This window comes from Populus alba, chromosome 10 (assembly GCF_005239225.2).
Source record: "Populus alba chromosome 10, ASM523922v2, whole genome shotgun sequence".
NCBI classification, from domain to species: Eukaryota; Viridiplantae; Streptophyta; class Magnoliopsida; order Malpighiales; family Salicaceae; genus Populus; species Populus alba.
Window position 1 is genome coordinate 6,554,894 of NC_133293.1, and position 27,000 is coordinate 6,581,893.

The window sequence follows — 27,000 nt, forward strand, 5'->3', positions numbered from 1 at the left end:
TATAATAGACGTGTTTCTTATCTAGCAAGTCCACTTCCAAGCGAAAAAAATCAAGAATAAAAAACCAACAATATAACTGTCTCCTCGATTTTCTAATGATTCAATCCTTAGAGAGAAATCTACAAGAAGAGCAATTCTATAGAATAATTAGATAATAATCCAGATATTAACGAAATGCAAATAGATAAACACATCGTTCATCATCAAGATAGATTTTTTGGAGTCTAGTACACTGGTTTCTCCGCTGGAGATTGCACACATTTAGGTATACAAGACAGTAGAGGATAGCACACTATCGTGGTTAATGTTTGAGGAATATTGAAGTAAATGAACAGAAAGCAGGAGATGATATTTGAGGAGTAAAGCAAAAGCATTTCATCCTTGAAAGACTTCCTGTGGAAACTATCGTGGTTAATGTTTTTCCATTTCTTGGTTGGAAAATCAACAATCCCAACTCGGGCAAATATTTGGGACATGCTTGATCTTGTAATTCTCTTCACCCATCAATCGCCTTCTAAGGTCTGGATTCCAGCGGCGGAAACGCAGATCTTGAAGTGTGGAAATGTTCTGCAACCCTTCAGGAAGAAAAATCAAGTTTCGACAGTCATGAAAACAAAGATATCTCAAACGTGGAAAAGCTCCAGTTTCAATTTCAGTCCATTCCGCCAGGAACTCAGAAGCAATTGTGAGAGTTTCCAGCACAGGGAAACCACCTGCATCGCAAAATTCCTTACCAATGTGCCTTGCCTTGTAGGCATGGCAGAGTTTAAGATGCTTCAATTTGGGAAGAAACTGAAGGACTGAAGTTGGATTCTCGGATAGATAAGAATTGATTAATGATAGGCTGGTGAGGTTTTCCATGGAGGCAAACCAAACGGGCATCTCAATTAATACCCCATCTAATAAAAACTCTTGAAGACGTGGCGGGGGAGAAAACGCATCCAATTCAGGAAAAATAGAGAAACGTGGATCTTCAAAGTAGTCTCCCTCTGCTTCTAGCCATAGGGATGTGAGGTTTTCCATCTTCTTTATAGCTGCAAACAGCTCACTGGCATGATCGGCACGCACACGCTTAACGCCGAGCTCTCGTAGCTGGTTTAAGGCAATCAATTCCATGGCAATATCATCTCCACCATAAATACCAGACAAAGTGTGAAGATTTACCAATGTTCCAATGCCCTTCGGAACTCTAATTTCACGATAAAAAATGCTGTCGGACATTAGAAGGTGTCTCAACTGCTGGATATGCAGAATTTGTTTTGGTAGTTTGCGTAGTTGTCGACACCACCTTATATCCAAAGTTTGCAGTCTTTTAAGATTCCCTAAAGTCCCTGGAAGCTCATCTAGATTTGAGGTAAACAAGCCTAAGTACCTCAGGTGAATCAAGTCTCCCAATTCATCAGGTAAGCACTCTATCTCGCCACGCAAATCCAACACCAACAGAAAGTGCATACCACAAACATTTCTCATATAGGCCCGTGAAAGGCCTCGGTAAGAATCAATAGAATAATGACGGCGGTATACACCGAAAATAAATAGAGATTGAATTAGAAGGCCTTCAACGTTAGGATAGATATCCCTTCCATCATCTCTGATCCCTAAACGCACAGGTGAGTTTGCAGGTTTAGAAACAAAATCTTGTTTCTCCAATTTAAGAATACATAACCGGAGATACGATGCAGGGACTTTTACTTGAGTCCCTTGTTCTTCTTTTTGAAGCATTCCTAGGTCAATCAATTCCTTGAGAACATTTCCTGCTACATCCTCCATGATATCCCCTGGTCTGTCTTCTATAAGACCTTCAGCCAACAAAAGCCGAACTAGTTTTCCTATCTCTACAGGATATCTCTCACAAACAATGGCAGAGTAGTCTAGGCATGACTTAAGGTACTCAGGAAGCTTTGCATACTTGAATTTGAAAGATTCTGAAGAAGAACTCTCACCTGTGATGTCAGCGACTCTTGATGAGCGTAATCCTTCTGCTGCTGATGTGCTTAGAAAAAACCTAGCTTCAGATTTAATCCCCCGAATTTCCCTGGTAACCAAGTCAGGTTCGCCTATCTCTTGAGTGAAGTTGAAATAAGGCATGGTTGGATATTACAAGCTCAAACAAACCCTAATGAAGTCCTGATTTGCATCTGCTGTGCATCTCAGAACAGAATTTATATTGTAAGATTATTTATTTTGTATCTAGTAATATTTGAAGTCAACGTCAGCGATGGCAACGAACCAGCCGAGGTGCTTCCTGTGTTTGTGGGGAGGCCAAAGATAAGGTATATAATGCCTGGTTATTAAAAAATCCGACCCTCCCACCTACCCCATAGCCTAAATTCATAACATTTGTCAAAGGATGGTTGCTGTAGATTTTAATTTGCTTATCTAGTTGCCTATAGATTTGAAAAACAAGATATAGTAAATAAACAAACAAATGCTTTGGTAATTTTTACATGACTATATGAAAAAAAATAGAAGAATAATTAATTTAACAAAATTATATAAAATATTTTTAATAAAGAAAAAAATATTTAATTTTCATACAATATTCATAAGCAATTTGTTTAAAAAATATATACATATTAGGTTCATTGAATACTCAAAGTTTCATATCTAAAGAAAATTTTCAAGAAATTGCTCATATTTTAACGAAAGTTACTCTTTGTAGTCAAATTGATTGGTGTCAGACTTGAAAAAGACATCATTACAAGTGATATGGTACCCGTTGGATCGATCTAGATTCAAAGGATTGACTTGAAAAAGACATCATTACAAGTGATATGGTACCCGTTGGATCGATCTAGATTCAAAGGATTAACTTGATTAATATATAATTGCGAACACTTGAAAACAAAATCTTCTATTTAGAAATGAAATGTTCCAAATATTTTTTAAAATTAAAAAATCTTCTATTTAGAAATGAAATTTTCCAAATATTTTTGAAAATTCTGACTTCCATTAAACTATTTATTCTATACACAATCCAGGTGATCAATTTTTTCTATTTCTTATTATCTTTATTTATTACTATTAACAAATCACGTCTAAATATAAAAAATCATAGGACCACCAACAATTAAAAAAAAGAATCCACTCTTAGGAATAACAAAACATTTCTTATATCCCCTTCAATAAATTCTTCTTTTTGGTTTTAAAAAGAGTGATCCCATGTTGCTCCTATTTATTACCACGCTGAAAATTAAATTATCATTATTTTTATTATTTTAAAATTTTTGGTTCTTTCTTTTCATCTCCAATACAAAATAATTATAAGAAGCACAAATCCTATTTTTATTGGCCTAAAAATTCTTACATAAAATAATTCATCTTTTTTAGATTTATTAGTTTTATAATAAAAAGTATAGAGTTTTGAAACCTCTCTAGCAATCACTTTATCAGCTTTGATTTTATGAATTTAAAAAATTATCATTAAGGAAAAATTAATTTAATTCGCAGTTGTTGATGTTTATCATTTATAAAACAACTATTAATATTACTATAAAAACTATAATTTTATTTAAAAATTGTAGCACGGCATGATAATGTTTTTAATATCATCTCAATAATTTTATTTAGAATACAATTTTATTCTCTATTTTTTAAGACAAAAAATTGATTGAAAAGAAAAGAAAAAAAGTAAACACGCAAATAAAATGTGATGAAAATACAATTTTATTCTCAATTTTGGTTTAGTTTACTAGTTTGTTATCCACATGATGTCGCAGGGTCATTTTAAGACCTGCTTTTATTTGATTTTATGACTATTAAAATAAATACTTGAAATAATTTCAATAATTTTACATAGCCATGATTATTTTTTTTTATCAACAACATGGTTTTTTCAATACAAACTTAAAGAAATTCAATAAAAATTTCTAATAATTGAAATGAAATTTTTAACACCAAGATTAGTCTCTTTTATGGCTAGGTAAAATGTCTATCTTTTTTGTTTTTCAACAACTTTCTTTCTCCTCTTTTAAAATTTAAGAACAAAAATATTTTGAAATTATAATAAAAATGTGTGAAAATAAAGTTTAAAAACTAAAATAAACAAAACAAAAATTACATGGATTGAATATGATGAAAAAATTTAAAAACTACAATGATCAAAGTGTGAAATGAATAGTGTTTTGTTTTCTTACCAAACAATAGAGATTTCATAGTTTATATCAATGCTTGAACAATACCAAAAGCCTAAATAAAATGTTTTGATCTACTTTTTGGTATGGTTAAAGAGAAAAGTCACCTTCATTTCACATTTTCTCTCTAAGAAGACGAACTCATTGATTGTTTTGTGCAATAAATATGAACTAGTGAGAATTTTTTTTCTCTCCTCTCTTAATAGGGTATGAAATATTATAAAAATAAAATTTGAAGACCAAAACTAACAGAAAAAAAGTATTTTGTTAGGTGAGTTTTTCATTTTTTATTCATGTATTTTTGTTTGACAAGAACAGGTTTTTTGTTAATTGGTAGCATGTTTTTGAATAAAAACTAAAAATAATTAAAATAAATATTTATAAAAATATTAATGATTTGAATTATAAAAGGAAAAAAAATGTATCATTTTCAATTAAAAATCGCTTTTTATTATTCATGCATTTATTTTTTTGTTTCCAAAAAACATGTTTTTTTAATAGAAGTATTGTTTTTTTAAATAAAGATTTATTATGATTTGAAAAGAAATTTTCATTAAAAAAATATAAAAATCATGAATCAATAATTTGTACACAATAGAAGAAAAACATAAAAGAATAATTAATCATCAAAATTATGTAAAAAAAAATATATAATAAAAAATAACAAAATAGTTTTATTCTCATTTAATATTTTATGAACATTTAAAAAAAAAACAAATTGCATATTACCTTCTTATATCATAATTCACAAAGTAATGGTTCATTTTACCATAAAAAATCTTTTATTCCATGCTTTATTTTTTCTAATAATTATTTTTTATTAAGAAACAATAGGCACCACATTCTAGTTTGAATTTTGACCATCTATGATGATTTGAATTTAAAGTATGAGTTTAACAACTTCAAAAACTATTTTTTAATTTATTTTTACTTGAAAACATTTTAAGAACGTCATCAAACTCATTTTAACCCCAAAACACCCTCAAATCTATTTAAACATCTAAAATCAAACCAAATAAAAAAAAACTTTCTAAGCCTCAATCTGTGTTTTTGATTGGATAAAAGTTCTAAACCAAAATTAATCTTTTATCAATTAAAACCAAAATTGATCTTGCCCATAAATTTTGAAAACTAAAAGGACCCAATATTTTTAATTTGAAATTTATCCAAAACATTTTAAAATCACTCATTCCCTATGTTTTTCACTTTAATCTCTGGTCATTCAATCCCATCTTTCCCCTAACAAATTGGCCTATAATTTGATTCAATAAGGGTCAAATTAAAAATAATAACAAAAAGGACAAAAGAAATATACTTAGATTTATAGTTAATAGTTCATAATAGATGTTGCCACTCGCACACTCTGGATTATGAAAACAACAAGTCTAGATCCCATTACACAAGAATCCAAACTTTCAGGTACCACAATTCATAGTTTGGAGTAATCAACGCTAGCCCTAATTTGGAAATCTTAGCCCCTTTAACGTCATCCAAATTTAGACAAAAGAAAGCAATTCCAGAATGAACTCCACGATAATTGGTAAGTCTCGTCTCAGTCGGAGAGGCAGTGAGAAAAAGAGTTAAAGATATGCCATTCACCACCGGATATCATAAAATACAACAAACAATTGTGTTTTTGAAACAGTAAAATATGGTATTTCAAACTTCACTCGTATAGGAGCTTTTCTCTCAGGAGTTGCTTCTTCGGCAGTTATACAGGGAAGACTGAACTCTGCCCTCAACATGTACTCCTAGATCACATTTAAATGCAAATAGAATTCAAACAAGGGTGGTTACTAATACAAACTACAGGCCAAGGTTAACAAAGACTACAAAATGATCCCATTTGTTTTTGGGAAAAAAAGAAAATACCTTCCCACCAGGAAAAGATTTAATTTTCCACAATAATGCATCATTTTCAGGTGCATATGATGCAGACCCCATTGACGTCCGAATATTTGGATTGGAAACATCGACTGCCACCGACAACTCAATCTCAACATTTGTTGCTGTACTGTGCAGTTAAATTTTTTTGAATACTCAGGAAACATAAACATGAGCAAACCTAAAACTCTGATCTATAGATTAAAAGGAGACTTAGTTACATATTACTGGTAAAACTCCATACCTACGCTCCTTGAACTGGCTCCTAGCCTTTACCATTATCTCAACACGACTTCTTGAATGCCTTTCAACTTGAGCTTCTACCCAAATCAGAGGCTTTACCTGAAACAAGGCATAATGGAACTCATCAAATGCTTAGAAAAGTAACCAAGGTGGTCGTCTTTTTCTTTTTAAGAAAGATCTCAAAAACTATAGAATGAACCTGAGTGCTGAGTCTATATGTCATGAGATCAAAAGCCCCATCAGGAGGTATAAACGATATTGTCCGATCATTTTCAAATCGAGCCAAACGCACACACCTGAACCAAATTGCGTATTTAGTTTCAAAAGGTCTAGATTGTAATGAGCAACCTTCACTCATAATAAATTGGCATCTATTTCCATGAGCAACAACTGTACAAACCAACACAAGAATTCAAGTAGACCAGAGAATTAAGCTACATACTGGTGAAATTTGATGTCCTCCAAATCAATGGCCTTTCCCTTTGTTGCCCGTCCTTGGGCCTCCAATAAAACTCTATCATTTAGGCCAAGCTTACACTCAGGCATGCCGCTGCAACATAACCATGGAAAACTTGTAATTAAAGTTAAAGTTCTGTGCAAGTCACGTCACACTTTGAAGGTACATATTAATACATTTATAGAATGGAGCAGTCACTTCATGCAATATTGCTAAATAGTGGAACTAACTCCAAAGTTCCCTTTCTGAGACAGTATGGCCCCATAGAATCGGGTGACATCATAATGAATAGATGGCTCTGTTTTTAGAAAAGTGAGCATGTTCTCCCATTTCAACTGTGTTACCAAACAAGTTAATTGTTGCATTATATAACTTAATATATTGGAAAAGAAGAAAAAAGTTGTGTTTTAAAAGTTTGTTGCAAGGAACCATGAGTTTGATTGACAAAAACAAGTGTCACAAAGTACTACATTTGGAAACAATTTGAAAGAAAGTAATGGTCTAGCCACAAAATTTCTCTACCACGTTAATCAACAACAATACTAGCTGGCATATTAAACTAAGAGTTCAACAGCAAAACTTACAAAAATTGTGTAGCACTTCAAGAGCAGCATCACTAATGAGTGGGACCAAAAATTCATCAATACAAATACTTTACAGACCAGTACTACAAATAGCTGCTTACCAAAGTAATATTATAACATTATTTAAATGGTGTGGGGAAATCACTGTTCCTCACACTTAAATCACTGTAGATTACAACAGTAATCAACAGTCTTTCTTTTTTTTTGCATTTTTTCTTTTTTTTTTTATTTCAACTTTCCCTCTCTTTTTTTTTTTTTTTCGTTTTTTTTTTCAAAATTTTTTTTTCCAACTTTACTTCTTTTTTTCTTTTGTTTTTTGTCCTTTTGTTTTGCATTTTTTTTTTTCAACTTTCGCTCTCTTTTTTTTTTTTTTTGTTTTTTTTTTCAAAATTGCTTTCCTTTTTTTTTTTCCAACTTTGCTTTTTTTTTTCTTTTTTTCCATTTAAGTCCTTTTAAATTTTTTTTATTGATTTTACTTTTTAAATATTGAACTGGTTAAAAATTCTACTTTGTAATTTTTTCCTTTAAAATACTGTGGATTGCTATGTTGTTTTTCCACATAGTTTTTCTATTTTATTTTTTTTTATTTTTTCAGAATTATATTTGTTGACTTTTTTTTATATTGAGCTGATTAAGAATTTAGTTTTGTAATTTTTTTTCTTTAAAACATTGTTAATTACTACAGTGTTTCTCCACATTGTTTTTTTTTTTTTTATGATTTTCTCCAAAATTATCTTTTTTTTTTGTTTTTTTAATATTGAGCTGGTTAAAAATTACAATTACAATATGTGAGGAAAGCACCGTAACTTTCCTCGCAAATTATTGTGGATTGCTACAGTGTTTTTTCTCATACGGTTTTTTTTTTTTTTATGTTTTATTATGTTTTTTTTTTTCTAAAATTGTGTTTGTCAGTTTTACTTTTTAAATATTAAGTTGGTTAAGAATTGCAATTACAAATAAATACAAGTTTTTACTCACAAAACACTATGGATTGATACAATTTTTCCTCACATGGTTTTGTTCCAGTTTCTTTTGTGTTTTTCTTTTTTGTAATATTTTTTTTTTCAAAAATATCTTCATCGATTTTATTTTTTTTAATATCGAGTTGGTTAGAATTTAACTTTGTAATAAAACTTAATCATATGGGAAAAACATTGTAGCTTTCCTCACAAAACATTGTTGAAAATTATTATTAAAAGTCATTATAAATAAGGTTTAAATGATGTGGGGAAGCACTGTAGCTTTCATCACAAAACACCATGAATTGCTACAGTGTTTCTAACATGATTTTTCCCCTTTTTTGTGTTTTCATTTAATATTTTTTTTTTATAAAATTGTCTTTGTCTATTTAATTTTTTTAATATTGAGCTAGTTAAGAATTTAGCTTTATAATTTTTTTTCTTTAAAATACTGTGAATTATTGCAGTGTTTTCCCATATGATTTTTTTTTTTATTTTTTTTCAAAATTATCTTTGTCTATTTTTTAAAAATATTAAGTTGGTTAAGAATTATAATTACAATAAAGCCAAATCATATAGGGAAAGCGTTGTAATTTTTCTTACAAAACACTAAGGATTGCTACAATATTTCTTTAAATGGTTATTTATTTTATTTTATTGGGGAAAGCACTGTAGTTTTCCTCACAAAACATTATCAATTGCTACAATGTTTTTTCTTATAGGTTTTTTTCCTTCCAAAATTATCTTTGTTGGTTTTTTTAATATTAAGTTGGTAGAAAATTTAGCTTTGTAATTTTTTTGCTTTTTATTAACAGAAAAGCTAAATCATGTGGCGAAAGCAATGTATCTTTCCTCCCAAAAATACTATAGATTGCTACAAATCATTTTGTTCAGTCTCTAAGTTTTGATCACTAACACAACTTTTTTTTTTTCCGTCATGAAATATTAGTCTCTTCATATCTTTAGTTTCTATTATTTATCTAGCGTTGGTTTACAATTATAATACTATTAAATATATTTATTTTATAAACTCGCCGCAGCGTGTGAACCTGCATATCGTAAATACTAAACAGCATCTGAATATCCTAGCAGTTATCTTCACAAAACATGCCTGCAAGTACACTACCTTAAGGAATAACAAGCTAAACCGTAAATGAACCAAGAAAAAACTACCAGCAATGATTAATTCCAGATAACTGACTGTTTCTAACTGTACCTTAGATACGTTCTCATTTTTAAAGCCCCCACAACATCTGACCTAATCACTTGTCCATTGCTGTTGACAAGTATATTGACACTCTCAACAACATCCAAGAAAACCTGAGCAAATAATAACAAAGCTTCATCATCATCCAGTAATATTAATTATTCAATTAAAAAAAACAAGCTGCTCTGACAAAAAAAGGAATGAAAAGGATGAGAAAATACTTCATTCTTCTTGTAATCTATCCCTTCGCTGCGCCAGGACACTGCATTAGTGACAGCCATGGGAGGCCTCTGTGAGGTTTCCATCCTGTAGGCATTAGTCTTGAAAAACTCGCTAAGAATTTTTGCTTCGGTATACTGAGGGTAACCAAAGTCCATCATTTCATCAAGTAACTCGTACTGACAAATGCACAACAAGGCACCACCCCTGTCATTGCCTCAATAATAATGATAATAATATGTTTTGCATCAAATGAGCAACAAAATTCATGTATTTCTTCTTGGTCTTCAAAAACCATGTTTTTTAATAGAAGTATTGTTTTTTAAATAAAGATTTATCATTAAAAATATAAAAAATCATGAATCAATAATTTGTACACAACAGAAGAAAAACATAAAAGAATAATTAATCATCAAAATTCTGTTAAAATTATGCAATAAAACATAACAAAAATAGTTTCATTCTCATTTAATATTTATGAACATTTAAAAAAAAAAAAACAATTGCATATTACCTTCTTATATCATAATTCAAAGTAATGGTTCATTTTACTATAAAAAAACTTTTATTCCATGCTTTATTTTTTCTAACATTCCTTTTTTAATAAGAAACAATGGGTGCCACATTCTAGTTTGAATTTTTACCATTTTGATGATTTGAATTTAAAGTATAAGTTTTGCAGCTTCAAATATTATTTTTCAATTTATTTTTATCTCAAAACATTAAAAAAAAACATTTTAAGAACCTAATTAAACTCATTTTAACTTCAAAACACCATTTAATCTGTCTAAAATATAAAATCAAACCAAATAAATAAAAAAAACTTTCTAAGTCTTGATATGTGTTCTGAACAGGATAAAAATTCTAAACCATCTTTATAGAACTTATATTTGTAAGACAAATTTATTGATAACAAAATTGGTTTTTTTCGTACCAAGAATGTAATCAACTGACTTTTTTTTTTTTTCTAACATCTCTCAATACTCGAGACTAAAATAAATAAATAAATAAATCTAGGATTGAAACTTATAATTCTTAGATTATGGGGATCATATATGCATAAATTAAACTTATATAAAGAAAAAAAGTAAATTCAAATTTAACTTGCAAGAATATAACAATAATGATTATAATCATAATAATATTTGATGATCACAGTTCTTTAAAAGTCTCATTCAAATTTAGCACAATAATGTACCATTGTTTTTTTTAGTATATAGTGGTAATAGTTAATAACAGTAATAATATGATATACCATACCAGCCCAATATCTTCTCTATGAAACCCTACTAGCGGCTAGTTTTAAATAGCTATTTGACTTAGAGTTGGATTTTTTTTATAAAAAATATTAATATTTAGATTTTTTTTTCAATGTTTTTTTAAATCAAAATTAAAAAAACTTATTTATACATCTAATAAAATAAATTAAAAAATACATATGTTAATAAATAAATAATCATTAATGATAAATAAAAATAAAAACTAAAAAGTTAAAAGTCACATATAAACCAAAATATTTGATCTTGCAACTTGGATCTTCATGACAATCATTTTTAATAATGTTGTTCAAAAAAATTAATTTTTTATTTTAAAAAATAATAATAAAAAAATAAACATACATAAAATTAATTAATTTAATAAAATAAAAGGCATAAAACAATATTTGCTACGCCTTTGATTTTATGTAAACACGGAATGGGATGTATAATTTATATGAACTGTTGCCAATATAATAGACGTGTTTCTTATCTAGCATGTCCACTTCCAAACGAAAAAAAACAAGAATAAAAAAACCAACAATATAATTGTCTCCTTGATTTTCTAATGATTCAATCCTTAGAGAGAAATCTACAAGAAGGGCAATTCTATAGAATAATTAGATAATAATCCAGATATTAAGGAAATGCAAATAGATAAACACATCGTTCATCATCAAGATAGATTTTTTGGAGTCTAGGACACTGGTTTCTCCGCTGGAGATTGCACAAATTTAGGTATACAAGACAGTAGAGGATAGCATACTTCACCAGGATATAGAAGTAAATGAACAGAAAGCAGGAGATGATATTTGAGGAGTGAAGCAAAAGCATTTCATCCTTGAAAAACTTCCTCTGGAAACTATTGTGGTTACTGTTTTTCCATATCTTGGTTGGAAAATCAACGATTCTCAAACCTCCCCAAATCCCCAAATACTCGGACATGCTTGATCTTGTAATTCTCTTCACCCATCAATTGCCTTTTCAGGTCTGGAAGAAAAGCAGATCTTGAAGTGTGGAAATGTTCTGCAACCCTTCAGGAAGAAAAATCAAGTTTGGACAGCAATGAAAAAAAAGATATCTTAAACGTGGAGAAGCTCCTGTTTCAATTTCAGTCCATTCCGCCAGGAACTCAGAAGCAATTGTGAGAGTTTCCAGCACAGGGAAACCACCTGCATTGCAAAATTCTTTACCAATGTGCCTTGCCTTGTAGGCTTCCCAGAGTTGAAGATGCTTCAATTTGGGAAGAAACTGAAGGACTGAAGTCGGATTCTCGGATAGATAAGAATCGCTTAATGATAGGCGGGTGAGGTTTTCCATGGAGGCAAACCAAATATGTCGGAGGAGAAAACGCATCCAATTCAGGAAAAATAGAGAAAGGTGTATCTTCAAAGTAGTTTGTCTCTGTTACTAGCGATAGGGATGTGAGGTTCTCCATCTTCTTTATAGCTGCAAACAGCTCACTGGCATGATCGGCACTCACACGCTTAACGCTTAAGGCAGTCAATTCCATGGAAATATCATCTCCACCATAAATACCAGACAAAGTGTGAAGATTTACCAATGTTCCAATGCCCTTCGGAACTCTAATTTCACCACCATAAAATATGTCGGACATTAGAAGGTGTCTCAACTGTTGGATATGCAGAATTTGTATTGGTAGTTTGCGTAGTTGTCGACACCACCTTATATCCAAAGTTTGCAGTCTTTTAAGATTACCTAAAGTCCCTGGAAGCTCATCTAGTTCTGAGCCAACCAAGCCTAAGTACCTCAGGTGAATCAAGTCTCCCAATTCATCAGGTAAGCGCTCTATCCGGCCATCCAAATCCAACACCAACAGAAAGTGCAAACCACAAACATTTCTCATATAGGCCCGTGAAAGGCCTCGGTAAGAATCAAAAGAATAACGTCGACGGCGGTCTACACCAAGAATAAATAGAGATTGCATATTACCTTCTTATATCATAATTCACAAAGTAATGGTTCATTTTACCATAAAAAATCTTTTATTCCATGCTTTATTTTTTCTAATATTTTTATTTATTAAGAAACAATAGGCTTCACATTCTAGTTTGAATTTTGACCCATCTATGATGATTTGAATTTAAAGTATGAGTTTTACAACTTCAAAAACTATTTTTTAACTTATTTTTTACCTCAAAACATTTTAAAAACCTCATTAAACTCATTTTAACCTTAAAACACCCTCCAATCTATTTAAACATCTAGAATCAAACCAAATTAAAAAAAAAACCTTTTTAAGTCTCGATCTCTGTTTTTGATTGGATAAAAGTTCTAAATCAATTTCATAGAACTTATTTTTGTAAAACAAACTTATTGATACCAAAAATGATTTTTTTCATAACAAGAATGTGACTGACTGATTGATCTCTTCTTTTCTTTTTTTTCTAGCATTTCTCAACATTCAAAGACTAAAATAAATAAATAAATAAATAAAAGAAGTCTAAGATTGAAACATATAATTCTAAGACTATAGAGATCAAATATGCATAAACTAAACTTTAAGGATGAAACTAGATTTTTATGTGTCTTTCGAACAATAGATAGTATTTTTATTACTTATTTTGGTCCTTGTTTTTTTTTAAAAAAATTTAACTATAAATTCAAATTCTTATGTCTTTAGAACAATGAGCATACAAAGAGAAGCATATTCAAATTTAACTTGCAAGAATACGCAGCAGCAGCAGCATCATCAATGATCAAAATGAAAGAAAGCAACATTGTTCTTGAAAAGTCCCGTCCAAATTAAGCACAATAATGCACTGTTGTTATTCTTTATTAAGCACAATAAGCAATTCCAGAATGAACTCCACGATAATTGGTAAGTCTCGTCTCAGTCGGAGAGGCAGTGAGAAAAAGAGTTAAAGATATGCCATTCACCACCGGATATCATAAAATACAACAAACAATTGTGTTTTTGAAACAGTAAAATATGGTATTTCAAACTTCACTCGTATAGGAGCTTTTCTCTCAGGAGTTGCTTCTTCGGCAGTTATACAGGGAAGACTGAACTCTGCCCTCAACATGTACTCCTAGATCACATTTAAATGCAAATAGAATTCAAACAAGGGTGGTTACTAATACAAACTACAGGCCAAGGTTAACAAAGACTACAAAATGATCCCATTTGTTTTTGGGAAAAAAAGAAAATACCTTCCCACCAGGAAAAGATTTAATTTTCCACAATAATGCATCATTTTCAGGTGCATATGATGCAGACCCCATTGACGTCCGAATATTTGGATTGGAAACATCGACTGCCACCGACAACTCAATCTCAACATTTGTTGTTGTACTGTGCAGTTAAATTTTTTTGAATACTCAGGAAACATAAACATGAGCAAACCTAAAACTCTGATCTATAGATTAAAAGGAGACTTAGTTACATATTACTGGTAAAACTCCATACCTACGCTCCTTGAACTGGCTCCTAGCCTTTACATGTCTTTTTTTTCATAAATAAGGTTTTTTAAATAAAAATATATCATGATTTGAAAAGCAAGATACAATAAATAAACAAACAAATAAAAGAATCATGCTTTAGTAATTTTTACATGACTATATGAGAAAAAAATAGAAGAATAATTAATTTATTAAAATTATATAAAATATTTTTAATAAAGAAAAAAAATAGTTTATTTTCATACAATATTCATGAGCTAATTTTTTGAAAAACAAATATGCATATTAGGTTCATTGAGTACTCAAAGTTTCATATCTAAGAAGAGTTTTCAAGAAATTGCTTACATTTTAACAAAAGCTACTCTCTACAGTCGTATTGCTTGGTTGAAAGACTTGAAAAAAAAAAAAATCTTTCTAAGTGGTATGGTACCCATTGGAACTAGATTCAAAGGATTAGCTTCATTAATATGTAATTGATCAAACAAATTGAAAAAAAAAAAGAGTTATTCTGCTCAAAAATGAAATATTTCAAATATTCGTGCTTCCACTATTTGTATCTATATGAGTTGTGATGTAAACTTTTTTTTTTATTTTTTTTTTTAATATAATTGGATGTTGATATACAACCCAGACGATGAATTTCTTTCTATTTTTTATTATTTTTATTTATTATTATTAACAAATCACATCTAAATATAAAAAATTATAGGAACACCAACAATTAAAAGAAAGAATCCCCTCTTAGAAATAACAAAATATTTCTTATTTCCCCTTCAATAAATTCTTCTTTTTTGTTTTGAAAGGAATGATCCCATGTTGCTCCTATTTTTTACCACTAAAAATCAAATTATCATTTTATTTATTCCTTTAAAATTTTGGTACTTTCTTTTCATCTCCAATACTAGATAATTATCACAAGCACAAATCCCATTTTTATAGGCCTAAAAATTCTTACACAAAATAATTCATCCTTTTTAGATTTATTAGTTTTGTAATAAAAAGTATAAACCTCTCCAACAATCACTCCATTAGTTATGATTTTATGAGTTTAAAAAAATTATGTTTAAGGCAAAATTAATTTAATTTGCAGTTGTTGATGTTTATCATTTATAAAATAATTATTAATATTACCATAAAAGCTATAATTTTTATTTAAAAATTATATCACAACATGATAATGTTTTTAATATCATCTCAATAATTTTATTTAGAATATAATTTTATTCTATTTTTTTTAAGATAAAAAATTGATTGAAAAGAGAAGAAAAAAGGTGATGGGCAAAAAAAATAAAGCCCGGGAGCACCTAAAGTATGTAAAAAATGCATTACCAGACAAAATATGTAAAACTTCAAAAATTTAGGTACCAAAATAAACTTTTTTGTTCTTGTGGAACAATATATAAAAAAAAAAATGCATCGCTATCCTATAGTGCAATTCACGGTTGTCTTATGTCTAGGGAACGACTAAGTTCTACAAAAATCTTTTTGTTTATTTTACTAGTTTTTTATCCACAAGATGTTGCATGGTAATTTTAAAACCTGCTTTTATTTTATTTTATGACTATTAAAATAAATGCTTGAAATAATTTCAATAATTTGACATTGCCATGATTTGTTTTTATCAACAACATGGTTTTTTTCAATACAAACTTAAACAAATTCAATAAAAATTCCTAATAATTCAAATGATTTAAATTTAGGAGAAAAAAAATTATTTCTTTAGACAAATCCCTTTTTGTTATTCATTCATTTCTTTTTTATTTTTTTGAACAATGCTTCTTTTTTTTTTAATTATTAGAAGCTTGTTTCTTCATATAAAACCTTATCATGGCTTGTAATGTAATTTTCAACTAATAAAAAAAATTAATATCTTATTTTTTATGTGATGGTATAAAAAATTAAATAATTTGAGTTTTATACATAATTATTTATAAAATAAGTGTTAATATTATCTAACAAAACTCTAATCGCAATTGAAGACTGTGGCATAATCAAATATTTTTTAAAGATAATTTTATTAAAAAAATATTAAAAAAAAATGTGAAATGTGAAGGGCCAATTAAAGGTAATATATGCCTAGGTCTAGAAGAAAGGGCAAAATACATATAGTCTGTCAAATGAATAAACAACACATTATCTGTTTAGACAAATTATGTTTTTATCTATTAGTAAAATTTTCAAGTACTAGAAGAGTTTGAGTTTTTTGGACTCCTAAAATCAAAACCTCAACTTTTTTTACTTGAAAATATATATTAGGAACCTCAATAACTTCATTTACAATTCCAAAATATTCTTTAATCACTTAAAAAAATTATAAATCAAGCCTAAAAAAAGCTTTCCAGGCCTCAATCTACATTTTCCATCATTTTTTTTGGTAAGTTCTACATTTTCCATCATGGTTAGAGGAAAAATACAACTTTTTTTTGAATTTTTCTCTTTAAAATGAACTCATTGACACTAAAATTAAAATCTTTTATGACTAGCTAAAATATTAATCTTCTTTGTTTTTCCATGACTTTCTTTTTCCTCTCTTGGGATCTAGGAACAAAAAATATAATGAAAAGACTAAAATGAACTACATGGATTGAATAAGAAAAAATAAATTGAAAACTCCTATAATCAAAGTGTAAAATAAACAGTGTTTTGTTTCATGCACTAGAGATTTCACATGTTATATCAGTACTTGAACAGTACCAAAGTTATAATAAAATGTTTTGATCTACTTTTTGGGATGATTAAAGACTAAAAGAACATTCATTGATTTTTTTTTTAAGAGAACTCATTGACATCAATATTAATTTTTTTTGTGGGATAAAAATGGATGAGTGAGGACTTTCTCTCTCCTATCTTTTTTTTCTAATGGCTTTCTCTTTTTTCTCTCGAAACATAAGGACTCATTTATTAGAAAAATAAAGTTTGAAGACCAAAAACTACCACTTCAAACTAAAACGGATCAAAAATTAAAAAACTTTAGAGACTAGAGCATACAATCAATATTGTTTTATTTGTAGGTGAACAATAAAGATTTCATTGTTTTTCTACCGTGTAATCTACAATGTTTTATTTCTATTTGAACAATATCAGAGTTGCAGTCAAAAGTCTAGCTCTTTTAATATATTTACTAATTTTTTCCATTGTGTGGTGGTTTTCAAAATCTTTTTTCATTTAGTTTTTTTGGTAATTAAAATTGATATTTATATATATATAAAAATACAATGACGTATACTGTGGAGAAAAAAATATTTTGTTGGGTGAGTATTTCATTTCTTATTCATGTATTTTTGTTTGAAAAGAACATGGTTTTTTTTTTAATTAGTAGCATGTTTTTGAATAAATACTAAAAGAAATTAAAATAAATATACATACAAATATTAATGATTTGAATTAAATGAAGTAAAAATCATTAGAATTCCCTAATGATAGGCGGGTGAGGTTTTCCATGGAGGCAAACCAAACGGGCATCTCAATTAATCCCCCACGTAAGGAAAACTCTTGAAGAAGTGGTGGAGGAGAAAACGCATCCAATTCAGGAAAAATAGAGAAATGTGTAAAAAAATAAGCAATTTAGGTTCATTAAATACTCAAGGTTTCATATCTAAAGAGAGTTTTCAAGAAATTGCTCACATTTTAACAAAAATTACTCTTTGCAGTCGAAATTCGAATTGATTGGTGTCAGACTTGAAAAAAAACATCATTACAAGTGATATGGTACCCGTTGGATCTAGATTCAAAGGATTAGCTTGATTAATATATAATTGCAAACACTTGAAAAAAAAATATTCTATTTAGAAATGAAATGTTCAAAATATTTTTGAAAATTCTGACTTCCATTAAACTATTTATTCTATACAAGATCCAGGTGATCAATTTCTTCTATTCCTTATTATCTTTATTTATTACTATTAACAAATCACGTCTAAATATAAAAAAAGATAGGACCACCAACAATTAAAAAAAAGAATCCACTCTTAGGAATAACAAAATATTTCTTATTTCCCCTTCAATAAATTCTTCTTTTTTGATTTTAAAAGGAGTGATCCCATGTTGCTCCTACTTATTACCATGCTGGAAATTAAATTATCATTATTTTTATTCTTTTAAAATTTTTGGTTTTTTCTTTTCATCTCCAATACAAAATAATTATAAGAAGCACAAATCCTATTTTTATTGGCCTAAAAATTCCTACATAGAAAATTCATCTTTTTTAGATTTGTTAGTTTATAATAAAAAGTATAGAGTTTTGAAACCTCTACAACAATCACTTCATCAGCTTCGATTTTATGAATTAAAAAAATTATCATTTAAAAAAAATTAATTTAATTCGCAGTTGTTGATGTTTATCATTGATAAAACAACTATTAATATTACTATAAAAACTATAATTTTATTTAAAAATTGTAGCACGACATGATAATGTTTTTATTATCATCTTAATAATAATTTTATTTAGAATACAATTTTATTCTCTATTTTTTAAGACAAAAAATTGATTGAAAAGAGAAGAAAAAAAGTAACACGCAAATCAAATGTGATGAAAATACAATTTTATTCTCAATTTTAGTTTGGTTTACTAGTTTGTTATCCACATGATGTCACAGGGTCATTTTAAAACCTGCTTTTATTTGATTTTATGACTATTAAAATAAATACTTGAAATAATTTCAATAATTTACATAGCCATGATTTTTTTTTTTTATCAACAACATGGTTTTTTCAATACAAACTTAAAGAAATTCAATAAAAATTTCTAATAATTGAAATTATAATTGAAATGAAGTTTTTAACACCAAGATTAGTCTCTTTTATGGCTAGCTAAAATATCTATCTTTTTTTGTTTTTCAACAACTTTCTTTCTCCTCTTTTAAAATTTAGGAACAAAAATATTTTGAAATTATAATAAAAATGTGTGAAAATAAAGTTTGAAAACTAAAATAAACAAAACAAAAATTACATGGATTGAATATGCATGATGGAAAAAAAATTAAAAACTACAATGATCAAAGTGTGAAATGAATAGCGTTTTGTTTCTTACCGAACAATAGAGATTTCATAGGTTTTATCAATGCTTGAACAATACCAAAGCTATAATAAAATGTTTTGATCTACTTTTTGGTATCGTTAAAGAGAAAAGTCACCTTCATTTCACATTTTCTCTTTAAGAAGACGAACTCATTGATTGTTTTGTAGAATAAATATGAATTACTGAGAATTTGTTTCTCTCCTCTCTTAATAGGGTATGAATTATTATAAAAATTAAATTTGAAGACCAAAACTAACAGGAAAAAAATATTTTGTTAGGTGAGTTTTTTATTTTTATTCATGTATTTTTGTTTGACAAGAACAGGGTTTTTTTTAATTAGTAGCATGTTTTTGAATAAAAACTAAAAATAATTAAAATAAATATTCATAAAAATATTAATGATTTGAATTAAAAAATGTATCATTTTCAATTAAAAATCCCTTTTATTATTCATGCATTTCTTTTTTGTTTCCAGGAAACATGTTTTTTAATAGAAGTGTTGTTTTTTAAATAAAGATTTATTATGATTTGAAAAGAAATTTTCATTAAAAAAATATAAAAATCATGAATCAATAATTTGTACACAATAGAAGAAAAACATAAAAGAATAATTAATCATCAAATTTATGTAAAAAAATATATAATAAAAATAACAAAATATTTTTATTCTCATTTAATATTTATGAACATTTAAAAAAAAATGCATATTACCTTCTTATATCATAATTCACAAAGTAATGGTTCATTTTACCATAAAAAATCTTTTATTCCATGCTTTATTTTTTCTAATATTTTTATTTATTAAGAAACAATAGGCTCCACATTCTAGTTTGAATTTTAACCATCTATGATGAATTGAATTTAAAGTATGAGTTTTACAACTTCAAAAACTATTTTTTAACTTATTTTTATCTTAAAACATTTTAAGAACCTCATTTTAACCTCAAAACATCCTCCAATTTATTTAAACTTCTAGAATCAAACCAAATAAAAAAAAAAATCTAAGCCTTGATATGTGTTTTTGATTGGATAAAAGTTCTAAATCAATTTCATAGAACTTATTTTTGTAAAAAAAACTTATTGATACCAATATTTGAGATTTATTTTACTTGGTGGGCAGAACTTTTTTTATTTTTAAAATTAATAGTTATTTTTTTATTTGAGAAAATTCAAATTATAAATTTCAAAATCAACGTTCTCATTTTAGTTTTTTGACATGATGATGCATGTCACCTCTGACTAGGGGTGAGCATTTTCGGTTCGGTTCGGTTTTGAACTGAAAAATACAACCAAACCGGTTCTCTTTTTTTTTGAAAAAAAACCGAAACCAAACCGAAACCGAGTCAAACCGACCGGTTTCGGTCCGGTTCAGTTCTTGATTTCAAAAAACTGAGAAAACCTATATGCTTATATTTCTTCCACCCGGAGCCAGAGCTTTCCCCTCTTTGGCTCTTTCCCTGTTAAGGCTGGTCACCAGCCCCTCCCTTTGCAAAGAAAAACCAGACCAACCCCTCACCATTCCTTCCCCAGCAAACAAAGTAACAAACCCCGAACCCAGCAAACTGCATTAATATACATAATCCAATATTTTCTTCACCTAATTAAAATTATGGCAATGAGATTTCCCAAGACAATCTGGTTCCATTCATTGAAAGCATTGTATGAAGATCAATATTTAGAGATATGGATGGATCAAGGATTAGAATAATAAAAAGTTTGATAAATGACCTGACTAAGTTGATGTTAACACTGCATTATCGTAGAAATGCGCGCAATGATGATATGCGAGAAAATTAAGACAGCAGCACCTGACCTTTTCAAACTATCAATGTGCATTTTCATCTAGTGGATGACAATCATGGATGATAGAACCCTAATTATTTAGGTTCATTTCATATCATGTTTTGACACCCTTCACCCCCATCCTCACAGATCTTCCCTCTCTCACCCAGACACCCACAATAGCCTCCCTCCAGTAGCCACAAAAACCCAGCTGCACCACAACTCAGCCTCTCTGCACCACAACCCAACTAAGAGGGAGAGGGAGAAGGGAAGGCTTGAGGAGGCTGCTGGAGAGAAAGAGTGAGAGGGGCTGCGACTAGGGTTAAGAAGAGGGGGGATAGTTTTTCTATTTATAATGAATTTTTTTGAACCGGTTCGGTCCGGTCCGGGTTAACCGGTTCCTGCATTACAAAACCAAAAACCGAACCGAACCGGGATTTTTCCTAACTATTCTAATCGGTTTAATCGATTTTTTTTCTCGGTTCAATTTTTTCGATTAATTTTTTCTCGGTTTTTTCAGTTTATTCAGTTTTCCAGTTTTTTTGCACACCCCTACCTCTGACATTAGAGGAGTCAGCTCCTCTTAGGATGTATACACAAAGGAGATCTGAAACCAGCCAAGACAGTTTTGACAAGTCAAAGTCAAACAAACAAGAATATATAATATAATAATTTTTGTTGTTTATTTGTCTTGCATAAAACAGAACTGCTTAAATTTAGTTTACTTTTTTAATTTCTCATGTATTTATTTATTTAGAGAGCCATCTTTGCCTGGTTAAGGAAATTAAGCTTGGCCGGCAGCCATGAGTGAAAAAGTCGTACGTACGAGATCATTAAGATTATTTCTGAAAAAGAAAGACCTTAATTTAATAAGAACATCACGTTAATGGTATTTCTTACAAATAAAATAACTCATTAATCGATAAATGAAAAGGAGCGCTGTTTGTGACAAAAGGCATGGCGACAAACATGTTTCTTAAAGAGAAACTAAGATTTAGGTAACATGACCATGTCTAGTTTGTGTCAAAACTTGGGAGAACTTGCGCCTGGCGTTTGCTACGCGAGCAGGAACAAAGATGGGAGAGAACTTCTTTGAGTATAGCCATAGCATTCTAAAAGAAAGGTGGGAGAGATTGCGAAATGTTGTCAAGAACAGCAGAGTCTTCAGTCTGCCAAAGTACCCACGAGATTACTGCAACTTCACTGGAAAGTACATGGATTCAAATCCTGGTAATGCTCATAATTAGATCAATATTATTTTTGTTACTTTTGAAATAGGACACCCCAACTTTATTGTAGGCTCATTTGAAAAGCTCTTCTAAAATATTTTGCTTTTCTGCAAGCAGCTTTTGCATGGTTGCACAGCAAGGAGGATATAGACTGGGGGAGAGTCGTTTAAGAGAGCATCAGATAATAGCAAGAAGTGGGGAGCGGTTTGGGGCTAGTCCAAAGCATGTCAGAATAAGCATGTTCAGTCCACCAGAAGCCTTTAACCTTTTCTTGGAGAGGTTATCAGCAATCATCGACAATACCAATGGAAATGTAGTGACTTGATACATGGGAAGAGAAGAAAGCTCTATCATCAAATAAAATGTTCTTATCACGCCTGTATTAGAGAACATTAAGAGGACACAGTAGCATCTAGGCTAACTAGGGATACAGGGTAGTTCATACTCGTACATCCGATGGTTTATTCAAATTTTAATGCGATGTAGACACAATATCGATCTGCTATGCCTTTGATTCTATGTAAACACGGAATGGGATGTATAGTTTATATGAACTGTTGCTAATATAATAGACGTGTTTCTTATCTAGCAAGTCCACTTCCAAACGAAAAAAACAAGAATAAAAAACCAACAATATAACTGTCTCCTTGATTTTCTAATGATTCAATCCTTAGAGAGAAATCTACAAGAAGGGCAATTCTATAGAATAATTAGATAATAATCCAGATATTAAGGAAATGCAAATAGATAAACACATGGTTCATCATCAAGATAGATTTTTTGAAGTCTAGGACACTGGTTTCTCCGCTGGAGATTGCACAAATTTAGGTATACAAGACAGTAGAGGATAGCATACTTCAACAGAGTATTGAAGTAAATGAACAGAAAGCAGAGGATAGCATACTTCACCAGAGTATTGAAGTAAATGAACAGAAAGCAGAGGATAGCATACTTCACCAGAGTATTGAAGTAAATGAACAGAAAGCAGGAGATGATATTTGAATAGTAAAGCAAAAGCATTTCATCCTTGAAAAACTTCCTGTGGAAATTATTGTGGTTACTGTTTTTTCCATTTTTTGGTTGGAAAATCAACGATTCTCAAACCATCCAAATATTTGGGACATGCTTGATCTTGTAATTCTCTTCACCCATCAATCGCCTTTTAAGGAAACGCAGATCTTGAAGTGTGGAAATGTTCTGCAACCCTTCAGGAAGAAAAATCAAGTTTCTGCTTAAAAATGAAATATTTCAAATATTCTTGCTTCCACTATTTGTATCTGTATGAGTTGTGATGGAACCTTTTCTTTTTTCATTTTTTTTTTTATAATTGGATGTTGATATACGATCCAGACGATGAATTTCTTTCTATTTTTTATTATTTCTATTTATTATTATTAACAAATAACATCTAAATATAAGAAATCATAGGAACACCAACAATTAAAAGAAAGAATCCCCTCTTAGGAATAACAAAATATTTCTTATTTCCCCTTCAATAAATTCCTCTTTTTGGCTTTGAAAGGAATGATCCCATGTTGCTCCTATTTATTACCACACTGCAAATCAAATTATCATTATATTTATTCCTTTTAAAATTTTGGATCTTTCTTTTCATCTCCAATACTAGATAATTATCACAAGCACAAATCCTATTTTTCTAGGCCTAAAAATTCATACACAAAATAATTCATCCTTTATAGATTTATTAGTTTTGTAATAAAAAGTATAAACCTCTCCAACAATCACTCCATTAGCTACGATTTTATGAGTTTAAAAAATTACTGTTAAGGCAAAATTAATTTAATTCACAGTTGTTGTTGATGTCTATCATTTATAAAACAATTATTAATATCACCATAAAAACTATAACTTTTTTAAAAAAATTATAGCACAGCATGATAATGTTTTTAATATCATATCAATAATTTTATTTAGAATAGAATTTTATTCTGTTTTTTTTTTAAGACAAAAAATTAATTGAAAAGAGAAGAAAAAAGGTGATGGGCAAAAAAATCAAGCCCGGGTGCACCTAAAGTATGTAAAAATGCATTACCAGACAAAATATGTAAAACTTCAAAAATTTAGGTACTAAAATAAACTTTTTTGTTCTTGTGGAACAATATAAAAAAAAAAAATGCATCGCTATCCTATAGTGCAATTCACGGTTGTCTTATGTCTAGGGAACAATTAAGATCTACAAAAAAAATTTAATTTATTTTACTAGTTTTTTATCCACAAGATGTTTCAGTGTCATTTTAAAACTTGCTTTTATTTTATTTTATGACTATTAAAATAAATGCTTGAAATAATTTCAATAATTTGACATTGGCATGATTTGTTTTTATCAACAACATGGTTTTTTCAATACAAACTTAAAGAAATTCAATAAAAATTCCTAATAATTGAAATGATTTAAATTTAGGAGAAAAAAATTATTTCTTTAGACAAATCCCTTTTTGTTATTCATTCATTTCTTTTTTATTTTTTTTGAACAATGCTTTTTTTTATTAGAAGCTTGTTTCTTCATATAAAACCTTCTCATGGCTTGTAATGTAATTTTCAACTAAGAAAAAAAAGTTAATATCTTATTTTTTATGTGATGGTATAAAAAATTAAATAATTTGAGTTTTGTACATAATTATTTATAAAATAAGTGTTAATATTATCTAACAAAACTCTAATGGCATTTGAAGAATGTGGCATAATCAAATATTTTTAAAAATAATTTTATTTAAAGATAATTTAATTAAAAAAATATAAGAAAAACAAATGTGTAAGGTGAAGGACCAATTAAAGGTAATATGTGCCTAGGTCTAGAAAGAAGGGAAAAATACATATAATCTATCAAATAAATAAACAACACATTATCTACTTAGACAGACTATCTATTAGTATAATTTCCAAGTACTAGAAGAATTTGAGTTTTTTGGACTCTTAAAATCAAAACCTTAACTTTTTTTACTTAAAAAAATATATTAGGAAATTCAATAACTTCATTTACAATTCTAAATATTCTTTGATCACTTAAAAAAATCATAAATCAAGCCTAAAAAAAAGCTTTGCATGCCTCAATCTTCATTTTCCATCATAGTTAGAGGAAAAATACAACCTTTATTGAATTTTTCTCTTTAAAATACATTTTTCTCCTCTCTTGGAATCTAGGAACAAAAATGTGATGAAAAGACTAAAATGAACTGCATGGATTGAATAAGAAAAAAAAATTAAAAACTCCTATAATCAAAGTGTAAAATAAACAATGTTTTGTTTCATAAACAATAGAGATTTCACATGTTATATCGGTGCTTGAACAATACCAAAGTTATAATAAAATGCTTTGATATACTTTTTGGGATAATTAAAAGCTAAAAGCATATTCATTAATCTTTTTTTTTTTAAGACAAACTCATTAACATTAATAGTAATTTTTTTGTGGGATAAAAATAAATGAGTGAGGACTTTCTCTCTCCTTTTTATTTTTCTAATATTTTTTTTTTCCTTTCTCTCGAAACATAACGACTCATATATCATAAAAATGAAGTTTGAAGACCAAAACTACCACTTTAAACTAAACGGATCAAAAATTAAAAACTTTAGAGACTAGAGCATACAATCAATATTGTTTTATTTGTAGGTGAACAATAAAGATTTCATTGTTTTTCTACCGTGTAATCTACAATGTTTTATTTCTATTTGAACAATATCAGAGTTGCAATAAAAAGTCTAGCTCTTTTAATATATTTACTAATTTTTTCCATTGTGTGGCGGTTTTCAAAATCTTTTTACATGTAGTTTTTTTGGTAATTAAAATTGATATTTATATATAAAAAAATACAATGACTTATACTGTGGAGAAAAAAATATTTTGTTGGGTGAGTATTTCATTTCTTATTCATGCATTTTTGTTTGAAAAGAACATGTTTTTTTTTTAATTAGTAGCATGTTTTTGAATAAATACTAAAAAAAATTAAAATAAATATACATAAAAATATTAATGATTTGAATTAAATGAAGTAAAAATGTATCTTTTTGAATTAAAAAATCGCTTTTATTATTCATGTATTTCTTTATTGTTTCCAAAAAACATGTTTTTTAATAGAAGTATTGTTTTTTTAAATAAAGATGTATCATGATTTGAAAAGCAATTTTAATTAAATAAATATAAAAATCATGAATCAATAATTTGTACACAGCAGAAGAAAAACATAAAAGAATAATTAATCATCAAAATTCTGTAAAAATTATACAATATAAAAATAACAAAATAGTTTCATTCTCATTTAATATTTATGAACATTTTTTTTAAAAAAAATTGCATATTACCTTCTTATAGGTAAAATTAATTAATTGAATAAAATAAAAAGCAAAAACAATATTTGCTACGCCTTTGATTCTATGTAAACACGGAATGGGATGTATAATTTATATGAACTGTTGCCAATATAATAGACATGTTTCTTATCTAGCAAGTCCACTTCCAAACGAAAAAAAACAATAATAAAAAACCAACAATATAACTGTCTCCTTGATTTTCTAATGATTCAATCCTTAGAGAGAAATCTAGAAGAAGGGCAATTATATAGAATAATTAGATAATAAGCCGGATA

At 28.6% G+C, this 27,000-nt stretch overlaps 2 protein-coding genes and 1 pseudogene across 2 annotated transcripts; all 3 read right to left on the reverse strand.

Annotated features, from left to right (window-relative positions):
• Window positions 1-441: 441 nt before the first annotated feature.
• Window positions 442-2,292, reverse strand: LOC118045460 (putative disease resistance protein At1g58400). Its single transcript, XM_073411732.1, has one exon. The coding sequence runs from the start codon at window positions 2,086-2,088 to the stop codon at window positions 442-444; it is 1,647 nt and encodes a 548-aa protein (XP_073267833.1). The 5' UTR covers window positions 2,089-2,292.
• Window positions 2,293-5,579: 3,287 nt separating this feature from the next.
• On the reverse strand, window positions 5,580-9,891 carry LOC118045428 (AP-1 complex subunit mu-2). The gene is made up of 7 exons (XM_035054050.2): window positions 9,689-9,891; window positions 9,477-9,580; window positions 6,703-6,810; window positions 6,460-6,556; window positions 6,262-6,359; window positions 6,006-6,147; window positions 5,580-5,884 (listed from the first exon to the last, which is right to left on the reverse strand). Exons 1-7 carry the CDS (start codon window positions 9,845-9,847, stop codon window positions 5,729-5,731), a joined length of 864 nt encoding a protein of 287 aa, XP_034909941.1. The 5' UTR covers window positions 9,848-9,891; the 3' UTR covers window positions 5,580-5,728.
• Window positions 9,892-11,843: 1,952 nt separating this feature from the next.
• On the reverse strand, window positions 11,844-12,890 carry LOC140956001 (putative disease resistance protein At1g58400; annotated as a pseudogene).
• Window positions 12,891-27,000: the final 14,110 nt, after the last annotated feature.